The sequence below is a fragment of the Mustela nigripes genome, chromosome 2 (assembly GCF_022355385.1).
Source record: "Mustela nigripes isolate SB6536 chromosome 2, MUSNIG.SB6536, whole genome shotgun sequence".
Taxonomy (NCBI): Eukaryota; Metazoa; Chordata; class Mammalia; order Carnivora; family Mustelidae; genus Mustela; species Mustela nigripes.
The window spans coordinates 153043854-153065322 of NC_081558.1; the positions used below are offsets into that span (position 1 = coordinate 153043854).

Consider the following 21469-nt stretch of genomic DNA (forward strand, 5'->3'; position numbering starts at 1 on the left):
TCCCACTGAGCATTATGACACTTATCAATCACAGTCCTGGTTAAAGGAAGAAATGAGAAATTTCAGACATGTTATCTTTACACTAAAGTCCCAAGATGGCATTGATGTTTGAAGTGTCTGTGCCTGATTTTTACCATACTGTGACTCCTCCGTTGCTATCATGCTATGGCAGTTTTTCCCCCTGCTGTTTGCAACTAACTGTCACTTACTGTTTGCACCTCACTGTCACTTACTAACTCCAACCCAGCCTATAAACTTGGTAACAGAGTGTTTGAATATGTAAGTAAAAATGAATAGGCTTTATTTGAGGGCTGCAAGCCCTTAGGCTTGCCTATGAATGAACTCTTTGGTGTGCGGCTTCTGTGAAATCTGTTCTGGTAACTTAGACGTTTTGCTTGCTGTCTCCTCTCTCCAGTGGTGTTTAGATTGTGTAGGTCACCCCATCCAACCCAAGTTTCAAGTAGATGAGATGTTACCATATAGTAAAATCTCTGCAAGGGAAAATCTTTTACCTTTCCATAGAGGAAAACCTTGACATTGGCGAAGGAAACTCTGGGATCTACTTAAATCCCCCAACTCATGAATACCACTTTGGTATATAAAGTAGATAATATAACCTGATTGTTCACCTCTTATCCACTCCCCACACTTTTATTTCCCTTGACCAGTTTCCATTTCACCCAGACCTGAAGTTGTCATTGCCTCAGACTAGGTTTGTTCAACAAAATGCAAGTAACACTGTTAGTTCTTAGCTTTTGTGTTTCAAAATAGACTTTGCAACATAAAAGCATTTTGAGATCCAAAAGCTTGGTCATTAGATATTGAAAGCTAATACCCCAAAAGATTCAGGGCAAAAAATCATACCATATTATAAATTATAAATTGTAAATTTCATGTTTCTAAAAGAGCAATAAATAAAGTCTGTTAGTTCTGGTTATTTTGTAATTAAAGAAAATAGAATATAGGAAAACCAAAACACTAAGTTTTAAAAGGAGAGTTGCCATACACAGTAGGTTGAGAACAATTCCAGGGCTCTGTGATCCAGTCTGAGATCCCATGGTTGCAGGACTCTAATACCCCATCTGCAGTCTTAATCACTATTCTGTATGTAAGAGCATAACTTTGCCCTGAATGCTTAAGGAAGCTATTCATGTTCTCCTCCCCCTTTAAAGAAGGGAAACTTCAGCCCATTCTTAACAACAAAGGCTTGAAATTGTCCCAATACTAAAAATGGATAGTCTCAGACAATGCTTATCACTTTTACTACAGGAAGCTCACTAGGGAACAATCTTTCCAGAGTAAGTATTCTCATGCCACTTGGTACTATTTCTGAACAACCCCAAATACTTCAAGTACAACTGAAAGGTCACATGCCAGATAAAGAAAGGTTATCCTTTCCTCAAGAAGGAGATGGTGCTGGAATGAAACCATCATTTCTAATCACAGTTCCTGCCTCAGCCAAGGGCATGTAAATGGGAGTCTCTGAATTGTTTAGCCAGATGGCAGGTGATGTGTTCCCCAACACCACCTGTGTGTTCTGAAGGGCCTGCTACAAGAACATCCGGACTAAATAATGTCCATGGAATACACTTCTGATCACCTTCATCTTTGCAGAGTCGCAAAATGTTGACTCAGAATATATTTAATCTACAGAAAAGTTGATAAATACACTCTACTCCTGCCCCGAGGCCTGACTTGGATACAGGGGTTGAGTATTGCCTCCCACTGAACCCATCAGGATGCTTTGGCTCACCTGTCAAGTCTGGGTTTGGGGCTTCCACGGCTCACGTTTTCAGGGGCTATTCTCAACTTCGCAGCCTCTGTTCGCAGTCTTGTCAGGAGGAACCCTTGCTCCAGACCAGACCATCCTGGGTTCATCTTGCCCGGCATTTTATGTGCCAAGGACATGAGAGTTATGCCATCAAAGATCATTGCTCTCTTGACATCCATCTTGTGGGAAAGGAAATAGTCCCAATATATCTACCTTTCCCAATGACTCCTTGTGACCCAACCACACAGATAATTTTTAAAGTGTTTCTTAAGCCTACTTATGTTTTCTATTTTTAGAGAGTGGGGTGTGTTCTGAAACTTCCTTTTTGCAGTGTAAGATGCTACTTCTTGTTGTTGACCTAAACTATACTCTTCCAAGTGTCCCTGGATGCCCCCTAAGCACAACTATTGTCATTTTAGTTGCCAAATCCTTTTGTAGAGGGAATATTTACCCTGGTGTTAGCTAGTTTCATTCAGACTGCTTAGAAAAGACACACTCCTATTCGTGAAGGAAATGTGTTCATTTCAAGGATATGGTAGAATCATCCATCTTGACGGTGTACCATCACCTGTCTTGTGCATAGACTTCCAAGACTGAGGAGCACAGTAGGCTTCACAGAGACCTGGAGCAGTAACCCAACATTTGTTCTCACTCAGTCAGACTATTAGTCACTCACCTTCCCTTTCTCTATCTAGCATTTATTATTCTAAAAACAGTGGCTTGGATCATTTTTGTCACCCCACATTATGGAGCTCCCCTACTGGTCAGACTCTGTGAACTTGGTCTCCATTATGTCCAACTATACCTCTTAGCTTTTGACTCAAGGAGAAATCCCTTATTCTATTATTTATGGCCAGGGCAGCAGGATAGACACATGGCATGTAAGTACCATTTGAAAGAAAGCTAGACACATGAAAGACATTTGAGTCTGCATGGTCTGTAATTTATATTCATAAGTTCTGCTCTATAACTTCACTTTCTTTTAATGTGGAAAATGCTATGGCCATTGGTAAACCATGCAGATTAAAGAGTTTGCATAACAAGCCTAAGACTTCTATCCTTAGAAATTCCTGACTGTAAGGATGGTCCATGGCTGGCATCAGAACAGTTGGATTTCAGGAGGGATCTCACCATCCCTAGAAATAATGAGCCTGGTTCATTGTACCTAAACTGTGCAAAGACTATGGCTTATGCCAAACACTTGCTTTCCTTCTAGGAGTCTGGATTTCTGTATGTACAAGGCAGAAAGTGCCTACATGATCACCCGAATAAAAACCATAGGTCCCAAGTGTCTAGTGACCTTCCCTGGTAGACAACATTTCACACATATTGTCTCAGGTAGTAACTGGAGGAATTAAGGGCATCCTGTGTGACTCCTCTGGGTGACTGGAGTGGACTCTTGGAAGCTCCTGCCTGATTTCCTCTGGTCTCTGCCCCACATGTCCTTTTCTTTTTACTGTTGTTGCTTTGAATTATCTCCCTGTAACAAATCATAGTCATGAACTCATGTATGTGCCCGCCCAGTCCTCTGAGACCTTCTAGCAAATCCTGAAATCTGGGAGTGGTCTTGGGGATCCCCAACGTGCAATCATGTCCAGAGATTTTCATTCACATTGAAGCGGCACCATTTCCTCACATAAGGGAAAAAAAAAGAAACATTAAGTCTCTTCGTTGCAAAGATATTACTTCCTCTTCCTCATACATCCATTACAGCTATTTAAGTCCATAAGTTGAAAGAGTCAGCTTTCTTTGAAAGTAGCCGTAAGTGAATAAAAATTTAACGAGGGCAGAGAGGAGACATTGAGGGGGCACACCCAGCTGGAGGGGGTGTCCAAGCAACATCTCTGGTAGGCTCAATCTGAGTGGTATTTGGCAAGTTAATGGCAGCATTTCTATTTACCATGAAAAGCCAGTAAAAATAAGCATTTTCTGCCACATTCACACATTTTTAATGAGCCAAATTATTCTACTGCATGACCTTCATGTGCAGGTCAGTTCCTTTAAACAGCTGCATTTATTCACTTCCATTTTTAGCTTTTGCTGGTACATTAAAAGTAATACCTAAGGGTCTGAAAGAAGCCCAGTCATTGCTCAAAGTGCTTGATTTACTCCCAAGGATTAGCCCAGGCCCTGGGAGAATCTCAGTCAGTGAGATTTTATGATAAATGTCAGTGATTATGCTGATAATAGAGTGTTCCACCAAAACTAGTCAGGAGAAGGCATTTTCTTTTCAAAGGCTAAAAAAAAAAAAAATTAAAAAGCACAAATTGCTTTCTGCAAAGCCCATGGCTGATGCATAAGCCTGCTGCTTCTTTTCCCAAGGGTGGGAGATGAGCGGGAAGAGAAGAAGAGAAGAAGAAGCAGGGGAGAGAATTAGAGACAGGGAGAAAAGAAAGGAGAAAGAGAGGGACATGAAGTGGCCAGACAATGAGGAACGACTCTCCAGACTCTCCAGACTTTCTGGCCATGAAAACCCCTTTCCCCAGGGATCATCTCAGGAGAGCCCCCAAACACTCCATAACCTGATGTTGCCAGTTAATTTCATGGTGCCTCATGAGGCTACAGAGACCAGCCTCTTCTCCAGCCTAGACTAGTACCACTCTGACTAGAACCTATAGAGGATGGGCCCATCACTTTGATCAAACATGCAGCTTTTCCAGTCTCCACATAAATTCCAAAGGCAGGTGTTTTCTTCTATGTCTGGATTAGAGGAGGGAATATCCAATGTTCCACAGCTCAGGAACAAGTCTGTTGTTCTTTTGTTCAAGACCTTACATGTCCTCATGGTGTCCCAGGCTGGGAAAGAGCCCAGGAATCTGGCTGACTGCTTTGCTGTGGATATTTGTTGTTTTAGCCTGCCCAGTGTCCCTTTGGAAAAACCTCCTCCCTCGTGCCATGCAGCTTGTGGAGCTATCAATAAGTGTATGCTGCTTGTTAGAGGGATGGTAAAACGACCCACACTCAGCCAACCACAGGACCTCCCCTTCATCCATATGCTTTGTCCAAGGAGGGTGGGGAGCATAGGTCATAAAAGAGGACCAATCAGAATCCATCCCTGGCTTGTATGTATGGACCTTGGGAAAGTAAATGCTCTCTTCTTGCCAAGGTTCCAAAGCTAGGAGGATGCAATTTTGGGACTTGCACTAGCCATCTCTTCAGCCATATGGAGAAACGGAACCTGCAGAATAAGCTGAGAGTCTAATGAGACAGAGACAGAGACAGAGAGAACTTATAGCATTGAGTCCCTTATTCATTTCCTGGGGCTGCCAAGAAATAGTACCACAACCCAGTGGCTTACAACACCAGAAATTTCTTCGCTTCCAGTTCTGGAGGCCAGGAGATTCAAATTAAGGTGTCGGTAGGGCAGCGCTCCCTCTGCAGACTCTGAGGCAGAATCTGCTTCTTGCACTTTCTTGCTTCCGGTGGCTGCCAGCATTCTCAGGAGTTCCTTGGCTCGTGGCTACACCACTCAGGTCTCTGCCTCAATCTTCATGTTGCCTTCTCTGTGCATGTCTCCTCCCTTGTTCTGTCTGTGACTAATACACTTCTGCCTGTCTCCTATAAGGATGCATGCAATTGCATTTAGGGCCCTTCTGGATAATCCAGGAGAAGTTTCTCCTGTCAAGTTCCTTACAAGATGTGCCATATAATATTCTCTTTTTTGCATGTAAGGTAACATTTGTAGGTTGCAGAGATTAGGAAGTGAATATCTTGGCAAGGATGCTGGGATCCCTTTTTTATCCTACCATCAGTCCCATTCTCTCAGACCTTAGTTCCTGCAGCTCTTCCTATAACCCCATGTATCTTCACCAGCCAATAAGTTCCCACTTGGCTTAGGCAGTATGAGTTTAGTAACTTGCATTAAGGATGTCTGAAATAATACACATGCTCCTATTTGTAGCAGGCTGGGGAATGGAGGAGGCAGCCTCATACAGTGGATAGAATGTCTGCTATTCTGCAAGCATTTGAGTAAATCATTTCCTTTTTCTAGCTTTGATGTTTGATAACTCTTATAAATACTAGACTTAAAGGACTGTCATTCATGTTAATTATTTTATTGTTTTAAACATTCTGTAATTATATTATTGGCTCAATGATCAGTTGGGAATTTTTTCAATTGGGACCCAAAACAAACAAACAAACAAACGAAAAACAGCTTAAGAGACTTGAGCAAAAACAAGCCGACAACAAAGTGCAAGAATCTGATACCAGTCAAAAAATAGTTCGGTTTGAGACCTTGATGATATTATTGCGCCCCATCTCTAGGTTCTGCCTCTTTAGGGTTGGCAGTATCTCTGGCCCCAGGAGGGGACCTCCTGCAACTTCAGACTCACATTGCCTTGTATTTGAGCCAGTGGAACAGTGGATTGTTTTGCCCGTTGGATAGAAAAAAATCTTGGAATTGGAACTCATTGGCCTGTAGGTCAATAAACACATAAATATTTTATAAAAACTTTACTCCCCCAGGTTGGTAAGGAAAGCATCTTGTCACAGGTACTCTTGATGATTAGACAAAAATGTCACAATGAATTCAATTAATGTCACAATGAATGTGATAACAATAATAAATACTGTACTCGATTCTAGAAGAGCTCTTTTGGTGTGTGAGATTTGGCCTGACTTCTGAACTGAGACCAAAGGAATGAAAGGCACTGATTGGCTTACTCTAGATCACTGCTTTAGCTCTGGAGTGGAGGAGAACACACAGATAGAGAGTGGAAGAGGAATGGGATTTTAGAGGAAATCTATTACCTGAAGTGAAGTGAAAACATGCTGACTGCGAAAGGAATAGATACGTGCTGTGTATCATGAGGATTTCATCATATAAAATTTTCATACTTATCCAAATTAATAGGCCTGTCAAGCTCATGATGAGTAGATTGATTATCATACATCATAGTTTTGTGAATAAAACATGAAATTTTTTACTATCAATTATGGAATTTCCAGAAATTAACTGGAAGGAGATTGTGTGGATCTAGCACCTTTAGACAGAGCGGAATAGGCATACATTTAAATTACACATCATTCTGCATATGTCAATAAACACATAAATATTTGATAAATACTTTATTTCCCTAAGTTACTGATGAAAGCACCTTGTCACGGGTGTTCTCGATGATTAAACAAAATGTCACAGTGAATTTGATTGTCACGATAAATATGATTAAAAGTAACTAATACTGTACTCAATTCTAGAAATGTTCTTTTGGCCTATGTGTGAAATTTGGTTTTCTGTGGCAATGGTATTCAAACTTGAAGGTCACATACCTCCACCAGTAACAATGAGCAAATATAGTATCCATACCATAAAACATACGCAAAATATAAAATAACAAAATTAGTTAAAGATAAAATAATCAACATTTTAAAAGCACTTCATTTTGCTTATTAATGATTAAGAAACTTTTTTTGTCTCACCGGGAAGAATAATATATTTAGTGAGTGTGCTGTTTTTATTTCATGTGGAAACATTTACTTAACATTTTGTGACAGAGAGAATCGAAGGTTTAAGTCCAGGTTATTTCGATATTTGGTTTTACAACTGTCAGAGGTAAAAAAGTTAACTCACTGTGATGGATTGAATTGCTTTTCCTCAAAATTTTTATGTCAAAGCCTTAACCCTCAATGTGGCTGCATTTGAAAACAGGGCCTTAAAGAAGACAGTTATGGCTAAATGAGTTTGGAAAGGTAGAGTCCTAATCCCACAGGACTGGTGTCCCTACGGAAAGAAAAAGCACTACCAGAGAAGCATGCACACAGAGTAAAGGTCATGTGAGGACACAGCCAGGAGGAGGCCATCTGCAAGCCTAGGAAAGGGAGCTTACCCGAAATCAACCTGGCCAGCGCCTTGATCTTAGATTTCCAGCCTCCAGAACTGTCTGAAAAATAAATTGCTGTTATGTAGCCAACCAGTTTGTGGTATTCTCTTATGGCAGTCCTAGCAGACCAAATACATGCCAAATACACATAGAAATTTTGTCAAAATTTATATTAAATGTCTAAGACTTTCTTTTAAGTTTCTGACCTAATGGCAAAAGACATACCTTTAGGGGAAAAAATTGTCTTCCTGTTCTACCCAGGAATAGTAGAAATAGTGCAGGGAAACTGATATGCTGACAAGCTCAAGTGTACCCCTTGGGCAACCTATACCATTGGAATTAGTAAAAAATTCAATAAACTCTCTCTCTCTCTCTCTCTCTCTCTCTATATATATATATATATATATATATATATATAATCTCCATATATCTATATATATGAAGATGAGCAGGGAAAACAAGTATTTGAGCAAATTCATGCAGATTTGCCATATAGTAAGTGAAAACACACATGTTTCAAATATATCTCATCATCCATTCTGTTTCAACAATGAAATAAAGCAATGGGCACCTGGGTGGCTCAGTGGGTCAAGCTGCTACCTTCGGCTCAGGTCATGATCCCAGGGTCCTGGGATCGAGTCCCACATCGGGCTCTCTGCTCAGCAGGGAGCCTGCTTCCCTCTTTCTCTCTCTGCCTGCCTCTCCATCTACTTGTGATCTCTCTCTGTCAAATAAATAAATAAAATCTTTTTAAAAAATAATGAAATAAAGCAAGAACTAACCTTTTTTTATGAGCAACTATACAAACCTCAACTAGGAAAGATACATTCTAAATAATAAATGACTTCTGTAGCGAAAGCAGTATTTTCTGCAAGAACCATGTAAGTGAAGCTATAGAGGAATGATTTCTTTGAATGGAAGATACAGGGTAAGTTCCAGGGCTATGCTCACACATGGCATGCTTTTTTTCCCCCCCTTTTTTAGACTTAGTATTTTTTATTAATTATTTATATTAACATATAATGTATTATTTGCCCCAGGGGTACAGGTCTGTGAATCATCAGGCTTACACATTTCACAACAATCACCGTATCACATACCCTCTCCAGTGTCCATAACCCCACTCCATAGCCCCCTCCCCCCAACAACCCTCAGTTTGTTTTGTGAGATTAAGAGTCTCTTATGGTTTGTATCCCTCCCATTCCCATCTTGTTTCATTTTTTCCTTCCCTACCCCCCAAACCCCCCACTCTGCCTCTCAAATTCCTCATATCAGGGAGATCATATGATAATTATCTTTCTCTGATTGACTTATTTTGCTCAGCATAATACCCTCTAGTTCCATCCATGTCATTGCAAATGGCAAGACTTCATTTCTTTTGATGGCTGCATTATATATATATATATATATATGCCACATCTTCTTTATCTATTCATCTGTTGATGGACATCTAGGTTCTTTCCACAGCTTGGCTATTGTAGACATTGCTGCTATAAACATTCAGGTGCATGTCCCCTTTCAGATCACTAAATTTGTATCTTTAGGACAAATACCCAGTAGTGTGATTGCTGGGTCATAGGGTAGCTCTGTTTTCAACTTTTTGAGGAACCTCCATGCTGTTTTCCAGCTTGCAATGGAAATGCAATGCTGGAATGCTGCACCAGCTTGCATTTCCACCAACAGTATAGGAGGGTTCCTCTTTCTCCACATCCTTTTCAACATCTGTCATTTCCTGACTTGTCAATTTTATTCATTCCAACAGGTATGGGGTGGTATCTCATTGTGGTTTTGATTTGTATTTTCCTGGTGCCCAGTGATGCTGAACATTTTTTCATGTGTCTGTTGGCCATCTGGATGTCTTCTTTGCAGAAATGTCTGTTCATGTCCTCTGCCCATTTCTTGATTAGATTCTTTGTTCTTTGGGTGTTAAGTTTGATAAGTTTTTATAGATTTTGGATGCTAATCCTTTATCTGATATGTCATTTGCAAATATCTTCTCCCAATCTGTCAGTTGTCTTTTGGTTTTGTTGACTGTTTCCTTTGCTGTGCAAAAGCTTTTGGTCTTGATGAAGTCCCAATAGTTCATTTTTGCCATTGCTTCCCTTGCCTTTGGCAATATTTCTAGGAAAAAGTTGTGTGGCTGAGGTCAAAGAGATTGCTGCCTCTGTTCTCCTCAAGGATTTTGACAGATTCCTGACTCACATGGAGGTTTTTCATCCATTTTTAGTCTATTTTTGTTTGTGGTGTAAGGAAATGGTCCAGTTTCATTTTTGTACATGTGGCTGTCCAATTTTCCCAACGCCTTTTGTTGAAGAGATTTATCTTTTTTCCATTGGACATTCTTTCCTGCTTTGTCAAAGATTAGTTGACCATAGAGTTGAGGGTCAATTCCTGGGTTCTCTATTCTGTTCCATTGATCTATGTGTCTGTTTTTGTGCCAGTACCATACAGCTTTGTAATAGAGCTTGAAGTCTGGAATTGTGATGCCACCAACTTTGGCTTTCTTTTTCAATATTCCTCTGGCTATTCAAGGTCTTTTCTGGTTCAATATAAATTTTAGGATTATTTGTTTCATTTCTTTGAAAAAAATAGGTGGGATTTTGATAGGGATTGCATTAAGTGTGTAGATTGCTTTAGGTAGCATAGACATTTTCACAACATTTGTTCTTCCAATCCATGAGCATGGAACATTTTTCCATTTCTTTGTGTCTTCCTCAATTTCTTTCATGAGTACTTTATAGTTTTCTGAGTATAGATTCTTTGCCTCTTTGGTTACATTTATTCCTAGATATCTTACGGTTCTAGGTGCAATTGTAAGTGGGATCAACTCCTTAACTTCTCTTTCTTCTGTCTTGTTGTTTATGTATAGAAATACAACTGATTTCTGTGCACTGATTTTATATCCTGACACTTTACTGAATTCCTGTACAAGTTCTAGCAGTTTTGGAGTAGAGTCTTTTGGGTTTTCCACATAAAGTATCATATCATCTGCAAAGAGTAAGAGTTGGATTTCTTTGCCAGTTTGGATGCCTTTAATTTCTTTTTGTTGTCTGATTGCTGAGGCTAGGACTTCTAATTCTATATTGAATAGCAGTGGTGATAGTGGACATCCCTGCCGTGTTCCTGATCTTAGCAGAAAAGCTCTGTTTTTCCCCCACTGAGAATGATATTCACTGTGGGTTTTTCATAGATGGCTTTGGTGATATTGAGGAATGTACCCCCATCCCTACACTTTGAAGAGCTTTGATCAAGAAAGGATACTGTGCTTTGTCAAATGTTTTTTCAGCATCTATTGAGAGTATCATATGGTTCTTGTTCTTTCTTTTATTAATGTATTGTATCACATTGAGTGATTTGTGGATGTTGAACCAAACTTGCAGCCCAGGAATAAATCCCACTTGGTCTTGGTGATAATCCTTTTAATGTAGTTGGATCCTATTGGCTAGTATTTTGGTGAGAATTTTCACATCTCTGTTCATCCAGGATATTTGTCTGTAATTTTCTTTTTTGATGGGGGCTTTGTCTGGTTTTGGGATCAAGATAATGCTGGCTTCATAAAATGAGTTTGGCTGTTTTTCTTCCATTTCTATTTTTTGGAACAGTGTCAGGAGAATAGATATTATTTCTTCTTTAAATGTTTGTTAGAATTCCCCTGGGAAAGCATCTTGTTTATTGGGAGATTTTTGATGACTGTTTCAATCTCCTTACTGGTTATGGGTCTGTTTTTCTATTTCTTCCTGGTTCAGTTTTGGTAGCTTATATGGCTCTAGGAATGCATCCATTTCTTCCAGATTGTCAAATTTGCTGGCGTATAGTTGTCATAATATGCTCTTATAATTGTTTATATTTCAGTGGTGTTGGTTGGGATCTCTCCTCTATCATTCATGATTTTATTTATTTGGGTCCTTTCTATTTTCTTTCTGATAAGTCTGGCCACAGGGTTATCAATCTTATTAATTCTTTCAAAGAACCAGCTCCTAGTTTTGTTGATTTGTTCTACTGTTCTTTTGGTTTCTATTTTATTGACTTCTGATCTGGTCTTTATTATTTCTCTTCTCCTGCTGGGTTTAGGCTTTCTTTGCTGTTATTTCTCCAGCTCCTTTAGGTTTTGGGTTAGGTTGTGAACTTGAGACCTTTCTTGTTTTTTGAGAAAGGCTTGTATGGCTATATACTTTCCTCTCAGGATCACCTTGGCTGTGTCCCACAGATTTTGAAAAGTTGTGCTTTCATTATCATTTGTTTCCCTGAATTTTTCAATTCTTCTTTAATTTCTTGATTGACCCATTCATTCTTTAGTAGGATGCTCTTTAGCCTCCATGTATTTGCGTTCTTTCCAACTTTCCTCTTGTGATTGAGTTCTAGCTTCAGTGCATTGTACTAAGTTTTACTAGTAGATGACAGGGTGTGGGCCCATTTTTATTGATTTTGAGGGGGGTTCTCTGTACCTCCTGGATTTTGATGCTTGCTCCTTTCGCCGTATTAGGGAAATTCTCTATTATAATTTGCTCCGATATACCTTCTGCCCCTCTCTCTGTTTAACTTCTTCTGGAATCCCAATTATTCTAACGTTGTTTCATCTTAAGGTATCACTTATCTCTCTAATTCTCCCCTCATAGTACAATAGTTATTTGTCTCTCTTTTGTTCAGCTTCTTTGTTCCCCATCATTTGGTCATCTATATCACTAATTCTCTCTTCTGCCTCATTTATCCTAGGAGTAAGAGCCTCCATTCTTGATTGCACCTCCTTAATACCATTTTTATTTCAATTTGGTTAGATTTTAGTTCTTTTCTCTCTCCAGAAAGGGATTTTATTTCTCCAGACAGGGTTTCTGTAATATCCTCCATGCCTTTCTTTTGAGCCCAGCTAGGACCTTGAGGATTGTCATTCTGAACTCTAGATCTGACATCTTAACCATGTCTGTATTGACTAGGTCCCTAGCCATTGGTACTGCCTCTTGTTTTTGTTGTTGTTGTTGTCTGTTTGTTTGTTATTGTTGTTATTGTTTTGTGGTGAGTTTTTCTGCCTTGTCATTTTTATCTAGATCAGAATATATGAACACGGGCACCTGGGTAGCTCAATTGGTTGAGCTACTGCTTTGGCTCAGGTCATGATCCCAGAGTACCATTGGGCTCCCAGCAACATGGGGAGGCTGCTTCTCCCTCTGATCTTTTCCTCTCTCAAACTCTCTCTCACTGTCTCTCTCTTATATAAATAAATAAAAATCTTAAAAAAAAAAGAATATATGAATGAGAGCATAAAATATTAAAAGGGTGGTACCAACCCCAGAAAAATGTACACTAACCAAATCAGAAGACACCCCAAACCAGGGGGAGAAGAAAGGAGGCAAAAAGAAATTAAATATATATACATATAATATATATGTATATTAGACTGGTGCATAAAACCACCCACTTGATTTTGGGTATATTTTGGTCTCAGAAGAAACTACCTTATCTTAAATTTTAAAGAAAGAAAAACTTATATATATACAAAAATAAGGGTAAACACGATGAAGGGATGGAATATGATTGTAAAGATGAAAATTTTTAAAAATTTCTAAAAAAGGAATTGATAAGTTGGTTAGAAAAAGAAAGAAGAAAGAAAGAAAAAAAAAGATTGGGGAGAGAATGAGCTTAGGCTGGAGACTAGACCAAAGCCCCATCCTAGCTTTAGGGTATATTTGGATCTATTAGAAGAAATTATATCCCAAAGTATTTTAGGGAAAAAAAAAACCCTATATGTGTACAAAAAATAAGGGTAAATACAATGGAAGGGTAAATTATGACTATAATAATGAAAGTTTAAAAAGATTTTTTTAAGAAAGGTATTGTTAAGATAAACTAGTTAAAAAACTTTAAAAGAGGAAAGAGAAAAAGTTAAAAAGTTAGAATACGAAAAAAAAGAAAATTAAAAAAATTTAATTTAACTTTGCAAGACTAAGGGATCTTAGGGAGAAAGCCATGAATTCCATGCATTACTTTCCCCTAGCTCTGGAGTTCCGCTGTTCTCCTTGATCAGTGAGCTTGGCCTTGGCTGGATGTTCTTGCTGATTTTCTGGGGGAGGGGCCTGTTGTTGTGATTCTCAAATGTCTTTGCCTAAGGTGGAATTGCACTGCCCTTGCAAGGGGCCAGGCTAAGAAATCTGCTCGAGTTCACTCTTGGGAGTTTCTGTTCCCTGAACGCTTTCCATAGAGTTCTAGAGGATGGGAATGAAAATGTCAGCCTCCCAATCTCCAGCCCAGAGGAACTGAATGCTCAGGGCCCCGTTCCTCAGTGCGCTTTCAGAGAAAAGGGGTCAATCACTCCCATCTCCCTGGTCTCTAGCCACACTTTGGACTCACCCAGACTGTGACCAAGTGTTTCTGTCTCTGGCACACAGTCCCATTTGGAATCTCCAAACCCAGCAGATTCCTGCCTCCAGAGGAGGAAGGTGAAACTCCCTGGATCTGCCACTTGTGGGATCCCTGCTCAAAGAGCAGTGGCCTGACTGTGCCATGGATCACAGTTTAAGGTAACCCCGATCTGAGAGCTCACTCCTCAGCTCTCTCTCTGTAGTCAGTCTCCCTGCTCTGATACCTGGAAGATCTGCCACACTCAGACACCCCTGATCTTTCAGTTACCCTGCAGGATCTGTGACCACACTGTTCGTGTGAGGGTTCCATCCCTGCTTAGCCTCTGGAGCAATATCCCTCAGTGGAGCAGACTTCTAAAAATTCAGATTTTGTGCTCCACAGCTCCACGGCTTGCTGGGAGCCAGCCCCTCTCTCCAACCCCCCCAACCCCAGTCTATCCTCCCATCACCTCAGATTCACTCCTCTGCACATCTTACCTTTCAGAAAGTGGTTGATTTTCTGTTCCTAGAATTGCTGCTCTTCTTCTCTTCAATCTCCTTTTGAGTTTGTAGGTGTTTGGAGTGGTTTGATAACTATCTAGCTGAACTCCTGAAACCTGATGTCGTTTCAGTCCACTATTCCTCTGCCATCGTGCCTCTCCTCTCCACCTGGCATGTTTTGCTGCACCATTCATAACTGAGCGACTACAGCAAGGACACCTGGGCCAGAGCTGCAGAGCATCCTACAGGAAGACAATGATGTGGTTAATTTTATAAATTAACATATAACAAATATTTTTATACTTAAAGATCATATGGGTAATAAGGAGCACCTGGGTGGCTCAGTCGGTTAAGCATCTGAGTCTTTATTGTGGCTCAGGTTCATGATCTCAAGGTAATGATCTCTGGGTTCTGGGGTCAAGCCCCATGTAGGCTCTGTGTTCAGCTGGAAGTCTGCTTGAGGTTCTCTCCCTCTATCCCCTCCACCCCCACCTGCATGCACGCCCTCCCCCTCAAATAAATAAATAAATAAATAAATAAATAAATAAATAAATCTTTTAAAAATTATATATGGAAAAAACAATATGGAAAGTGAAATGCTATGGGATACGAAAATATTTTTTACCACACTGAGGCTCACCGATTATCTTGGGGCAGAGGCTGTAAATATTATTGAGGTTGAAGACAAATCTTTGACATAAAACAGTGCTTCCAAATTTGTTGTCTTTTTGTGTGATAAGTAGAATGCTACCTATCAATTTTTTTTAACCTATCAGATTTTTTTAACAATCTACCACTTAAAGGAAAACTTGTTATGCTAATAATGAGTGACAAGGTAATTGCTTTTTAAAATAAACTTGTGCTGTGGAGAAAACATTCTCAAATTGCATATTTGGAAATATTTCATCAGGTGATTTTGTTGTCTAAAACAATAAAGATGTGGCATCCATAAAAACTCTCATACATGCACATTTTTAAAACTTCAACAGAAATTTTTAGTCTGTTCAAAAATCTTCCAACAAAGAGTTCCAGTGGTTTATTTACTTATTTGTGAAAAATAGAGAGAAATTTTCTAAAGAATTTAACTGTGTGTTGCATATCTTCAGACATCACCAAGAAAAAAATAAGCAGCTATTTGTTTTTATATTCTGGATAGTTTCTAAAGTTCTTGTCCATCCTAAGTATTTTTAACTGATATATTAAAGCATACTTAGGGTGAAGTTATTACTAGTAACAATGAATGTGAACCAATATTTCAAACAGTCTTATTGTTACTTCTGAGGTTTTTGACTGACTTACTCTCAGATATGGTCAAGTTATTACTTTTACCTTGTTTATGTGAAAGACAGTTCTTCCCAGAAGTAGTACACATGTCAGTTCTGCCCTTTTCTTATTAATAGGAAAAAGCTTTAGCCTCAAATTATGGTTTCAAAGCTGAAATGTTTTTAATCTAATCTAATTAAAACTAAATAGTATAATATGTAAAACCATTTAAGTGGGCATACTGCAGTATATTACAATATGTTAAAAGGAGCTAACTGCTGTCAGTCCCTTTGTGTGGGAGAACGCCCACTCTCCTCATGGTACTTGGCAATGGAGTATAACTCATGACTGTCTGACATATGGATTAAATATGAGCCCCAGAGTCTATCTACTTATTTGTAAAGTCAAATCTATTTGACTATTGAATAGAAACTCTAGTTTCTGTTTTTGGACTGGAAATAAGTAAAAATAGAAGTTCTAATATTCTTTTCTCATGCCCTCTGGGGAACCTACACCTAACTTCGGAGTCTACTGGTTTCATAGTGTAGGTTGGTGGTTTGTTGCTGCAGTAAGACATTGTTTGGCTAGTCCCTGCATTCAGTTCCTTCTTTTCCTGGCGTAAGACTGATTTTCTTTTGCATCATCCTTATTGGCTTAAGCCTATCAAGCCCAGCCCAGCCCCCCAGTCACAGTCATCAGTGTGAGGATGTAAAAAAACTGGATTTAGGCTTTAAAAAACACAAATCCGGGGCATCTGGGTGGCTCAGTGGGTGAAGCCTCTGCCCTTGGCTCAGGTCATGATCTCAGGTTGTTGGGATTGAGCCCCACATCGGGCTTTCTGCTCAGCGGGGAGCCTGCTTCCCCTTCTCTTTCTGTCTTCTGCTCTGCCTACTTGTGATCTCTCTCTCTCTCTGTCAAATAGATAAATAAAATCTTTAAACACACACGCACACACACACACACATATCCTAAGACTTTTGTAGCAGCTCCCAGAAGAGGCTCTCTCCTTCACCCAGATGGTGTGGTCCAAAAGCATGAGGAGGCCAGGACTATACCAGTTTCCACCCTCAGAGAATAGACTGGAACTCCCAGGAGCCACTGCGTGAAACCCAGGGATAAAATAAGATCGCTTAAGGTAAAGGTGAGAGGTGGCAAGAAACTGGATCCTTGGCGACCTTATTTGAGCTCCTGGATAAAGTTGTTCCTGAAGGGAAAACTAACCCCTGGAATTTTTAGCTAGATGGCCAATAAATTCCATTTATTTAAGTCCACTTCTCTATTACCTGTAACCAAAAAAATTCCTGTTATAACTGTCAACTCTTTCATGAAGTTTGTTTTGTTGTTATTGTTTGTTCTGCTCTTTGTTTGTTGTAGAGAGTTACACTAACCATTCTGTAGCACAGAATTATCAGTACCTGCAAGGACCTTCTATTGAATTGCTCCCTTAGTAGCACACAATGATTATTTATGAGACACTATTAAAGTAACATATATTTACACATTTAATCTGTACAATAACCCTACTCTATGGAATCAGTACTATTGCTATCCCCACTTCACAAGTGAAAAAAGGCAGATGCAGAGAGGGTACATAGCTTGCCCAAGGTTACATAGTAAGTAGGTAAGCCAAGATTTACTACCAAGGCAATCTGGCTTCTAAATCCATGCTCTTAATCAACAATACACCAGAAAGACTCTACTACTCACACACTAACATTTAGCATTGTCCAACTGTCTAATTTTTGCCTCTGTGATGATTATAAAATAATATTTACCACTTAATATATAACCTTGGACAAATTACATAAAACCTCTGTGTCTCAATTTCCTTACCTACAAAATGGAGGTAATAAAATAATATTGATTTCATAGGATCATTGGCAGTTTAAATAATATCATTGATTTTTTTGCATCTTTTCTCTAATTGTTGATCATTTGGGATTCCTTTTCTTGGGAACTGCCTATTCATACCCTCTGTCCATTTTTCTCTTGGGGTTCCAGTCTTTTTCTTACTGATTTGCAGGAGTTACATTTATATTGTACTTAGAAGTTCCATGTCAGTTTTAGATATTGAGTAATTCCTTCTAATTTATCATTTTTATAGTGCCCTTGATTAAACAGGAATCTGTAATTTTGATAAAATCAGATCCATTGTTTGTGCCTCAAGTGTAGAGAGAATAAAGATAAAACAAACAAACAAACAAAAAACTTGTTTATGCCCTAAGCATCTTAAAATCTAGCTGGAGAATCAAGAACAACAATTATGTGAACAAGTATTAAACATTGCATAACAGTATACTATAAAATGCCAAGTTGTAAGACTATATAATCAACTGTTAACCTTGGAAAAGTATACAAATTTTTCTAAGTTTCAGTTTCCTTATTTGGGAAATGGAAGCAATGAAAAAAATGCATTTTCTGTTTGTTGTGATGATTAAATAAAATAAGATGCGTTGAATGGCTCTGTAGTACCTAGTACACAGTACCAGCTGCAACTCAGATGCAAAACAGGGTCAATGAAATAATGGCTACCATTTATAGAGGTCTACAACTTGCCAGACACTTTCTAGAACCTACCACATTTACATTTCACAATCCTCTGCAAGACATTATCATTGCTATCTGTCAGATGCAGAAACCTAGGTTCAGAGAGTGTAAGTAATTTGATGAAGGTTACACAGCTAGTAAGTGGTAGTGACCACATTGAAAGCCAGGTTTGTTAGACTTTAAACCTCATGTCCACTACGGCCAAGTTATTGTCAGAAATGGTGCTAGAGAAGCAAAGAAACTTCACTTGGGTCCTGGGGAGAGAAAGACAGACTTTGACTTTGAATAGACACAAGGAGAAAGAGAGGAAAGGAGATCATGCCAGATTCTGAGGGGGTGCAGTTGATGTGTGAGGGATAGAAAGTATTTTGAGTTATTAGAGGGCAGGAGCAAAACCTTATACATCACATTTGCCTTCAGTCCTAGCACAGAGACGGGAGCAGAGGGCTGGGAGGACTTCTATTCCCTACCTCTCTTTTTTCCATATCAAGGGAGTAGAATGAGTTTCTGACTGGTGAGCTTGAAAGAGGAACTAAATATGTGTCGCTCTGACCCCTCAAGTTTGGGGAGCTCGCCTGCCCTAGAAATCATGTGTTTTCTGCTTTTCCAAAAACTGCAAAACTGCAGTCAATTTTATAAGAGCAGATTTTCACAAAAGGGGTCCCTCTGCATCTCCAGGCTTCTATCAGTCATGAGGAAGTTGGGGGGCAGTTCTAGCTTCCCAGTGTTACACAGCAAATCGTCCAATCCCTCTTGGGACTGCCAGGTACTATGAGATCCATTTAACATGTCTTATTTCATTTAATTCTGGGGCAAAGTACATGCAGATCCATTGTCCTCCTAGATCCAAGCCATGGTCACCCTTCCAGTGCCTGCCCCCAGGACAAAGCTGAGATTTTCCCTTTGGTGAGTCTGACTCCAATGGCTATCTCAATGAGTTGCAAACCCGCACGGGGAACATGGGTGCTATCTGAAACCCCCTAAATCACAACAGTAAGCAATCAAGAAACCGATGCATATGAAAAGTTCAGAGGTGGGTGACAATACCGGCCTGATTTGAGCAAAGGGACTGTATTAAGTAGCTGAAGTACAGTTACATAAATAGGTTGGCCCGGGTGATGGGAGCCTTTCAGGAAAGGGGGAGAGTGAATGCGATGTGTGGAAGAAGAGTGCTAAAAGTTTCTGAGGAGAGGAAGAGCCTGAGGAGTACAGTTGAAATTAGGTAGTGAAAACACCGCAATGGGTTGTAGTGGAGACTAGGGGAGGAGAGTCTGGAGCCAAAAAGCAACCAGAGGTGGTTTCCAGAATTCCCGAACGAGGGAGGATAAAGGTCTGGCCCAGGGAAGTGGAAATGTGAATGGCCGTGAAGAGATGCACGTGAGATCTCGAAGGGAAACCTGCCAGCACGCGTTGAAACCAGGGTCTAGGGAATGGGGAAACGTTTTGATGGCGCTCCACTCCTTGGAAAGAAGTAGGTGAGCAGGCCCGGGAGCTGATGAGAAGGGGGAGCTCAGCCTCGGGCATGATAAATCTGTCAGGTGTCAAGGGGATTTGTTTCGGTACCAGGGACACGAGGCACAAAGTGGGAAAGACGCCGCAGCCAGGAGTTTGGGGAGTTAACATCTTCAAAGAGGCAGCGTAGGATCCTGGGAAGAAGTTGGTGGAGATGGGAAGCAAGAATAGGGAGGGGACCTGGGATGACGGGGGTGGGAGTAAGGGCACAGGTAATGGGGGGCAGACAGAAGAAAGAAGGGGGTCACCACTCTTGGACCAGAGGAAAGGACGGGATGAGGTTGCTGGCAAACGCTGGAGTCCATATCTTTTTAGCAGAGGGGGCCGGCTCCCAGCTCTCCCCCAAGGAAACTGACGGTTGAACCCAAAGCAGCCTTCCCCTGGCTGGCTGGTCTCCCGGCCTCTGCACCCACTTCCTCACACTCTGTCTGCCGTGACGCCCTGGTCCCTGGGCTGTGAGGGGGTCCCTCTGCACCTCTTTCCATCAGTCGTGGGGGGCGGCTCCGGCTCCCCAGGCCGCAAGGATCCCTTTCCTGCACACTGCCGCCCCAGACCCGGCCGGGAGCCCCCTGCAGCACCGCCCACCTGGCCATCGCCGCAGCCCGCGCCCACGGCCCGCCAGAGCTGCAGCAAGCCAGAGGGCCCTCCCGGGGGTGGGGTTTCGGCCCCCCATCCCTCTTCGCCTTTGTTGCAGCGCCCCCCGGATACCCCGTCTCTGCCTCTGCCCCCAGGTCCCCGCGGCCTGAGGAGAGAGGGGTTTGTTCGGTCGGAGCCAGGACGCACGCGGGCTCCCCAGAGCGAGGGGCGGGGAGGACCAAGCGGAGCCGCGAGCCGCGGGGGCCGCTGCTGCAGAAGGGGAGGAGAATGGGGAGGAGCTGGGGGCCAGGCAGTCGGGGAAGGAGGGGTCTTAAGGGGCGGTGAGCGCAGGTCGGATTTCCTCGGAGGCTGCCGAGCGGCGGAGCTCCCACCTTCCCTCAGAGCTCGCTGCGGCCGCCCTGCCCCGCGCCCTCAGAAGACCGGGACCGGACCATGGTGAGAGCTGGACGCGCGGCGCGGGGCGCGGTGGTCCAACCCCCTTCGCGCGGACGAGGGTGACCGGGCGGAGGGGGCGAGTCCGCGGGACCCCGCGAAGTTTCCCGGGTGGGCGCGGGGCCCGGCGCCTTCAGTCTCGTTCTTCTCTCTTCCGCAGATGTGGACACGCTGGCTCGCGCTCGCGCTGGTGGCGGTCGCCTGGGTCCACGCCGAGGTAGGTGAGCGGCCGAGGAGGTCCGAACTCGGGCTCCGGAGCCACTTGGGTGTGCGCGCCGGACGGGCGGGGAGTGCGTCCTGGGGATGTTCTCCCGGGGTGGGACTGGGAGTTTCCATGCGTGGGGCGAGGGGGCGCTCCGAGCAGAAATGCTACTTGCGAAACTTAAACCTCCAGATCAGGAAAAGTAGTTTGGGCCATAAGCGGGAGCCCCAACGCGGCTAATATGGAGGGAGAGTGAGGAGGGGGAAAGAGGACGAGCTGGGCGGATTGGGACGGAGGCGGTGACGAGAGCCGCCCTTGAGTTCAAAAAGGCGACTTTGAGTTCTTTCCTTTAGTTAAGAGGAAATTAAAAATAGTTGGGGGCTTTTTCCTAACTCCTCGGGGAAAGGGGAGGGGAGAGATTCTTCTTTAGGGCGGAATGCTTTTTTCTTTTTTTATAAAGTAAGATTGTGATTCGCAGCCCTTTATTTAT

At 41.7% G+C, this 21469-nt stretch overlaps 1 protein-coding gene across 1 annotated transcript in view; it reads left to right on the forward strand.

Annotated features, from left to right (window-relative positions):
- The first annotated feature begins 20638 nt into the window (after positions 1–20638).
- FSTL1 (follistatin like 1) overlaps positions 20639–21469 on the forward strand; it is a 52864-nt gene continuing 52033 nt past the window's right edge. The window contains exons 1-2 of the mRNA XM_059391868.1: positions 20639–20780; positions 20938–20994. Of these exons, the coding sequence (XP_059247851.1) occupies positions 20778–20780; positions 20938–20994 (60 nt within the window). The 5' untranslated portion in view covers positions 20639–20777. The remainder of the gene's footprint in view (positions 20781–20937; positions 20995–21469) is intronic.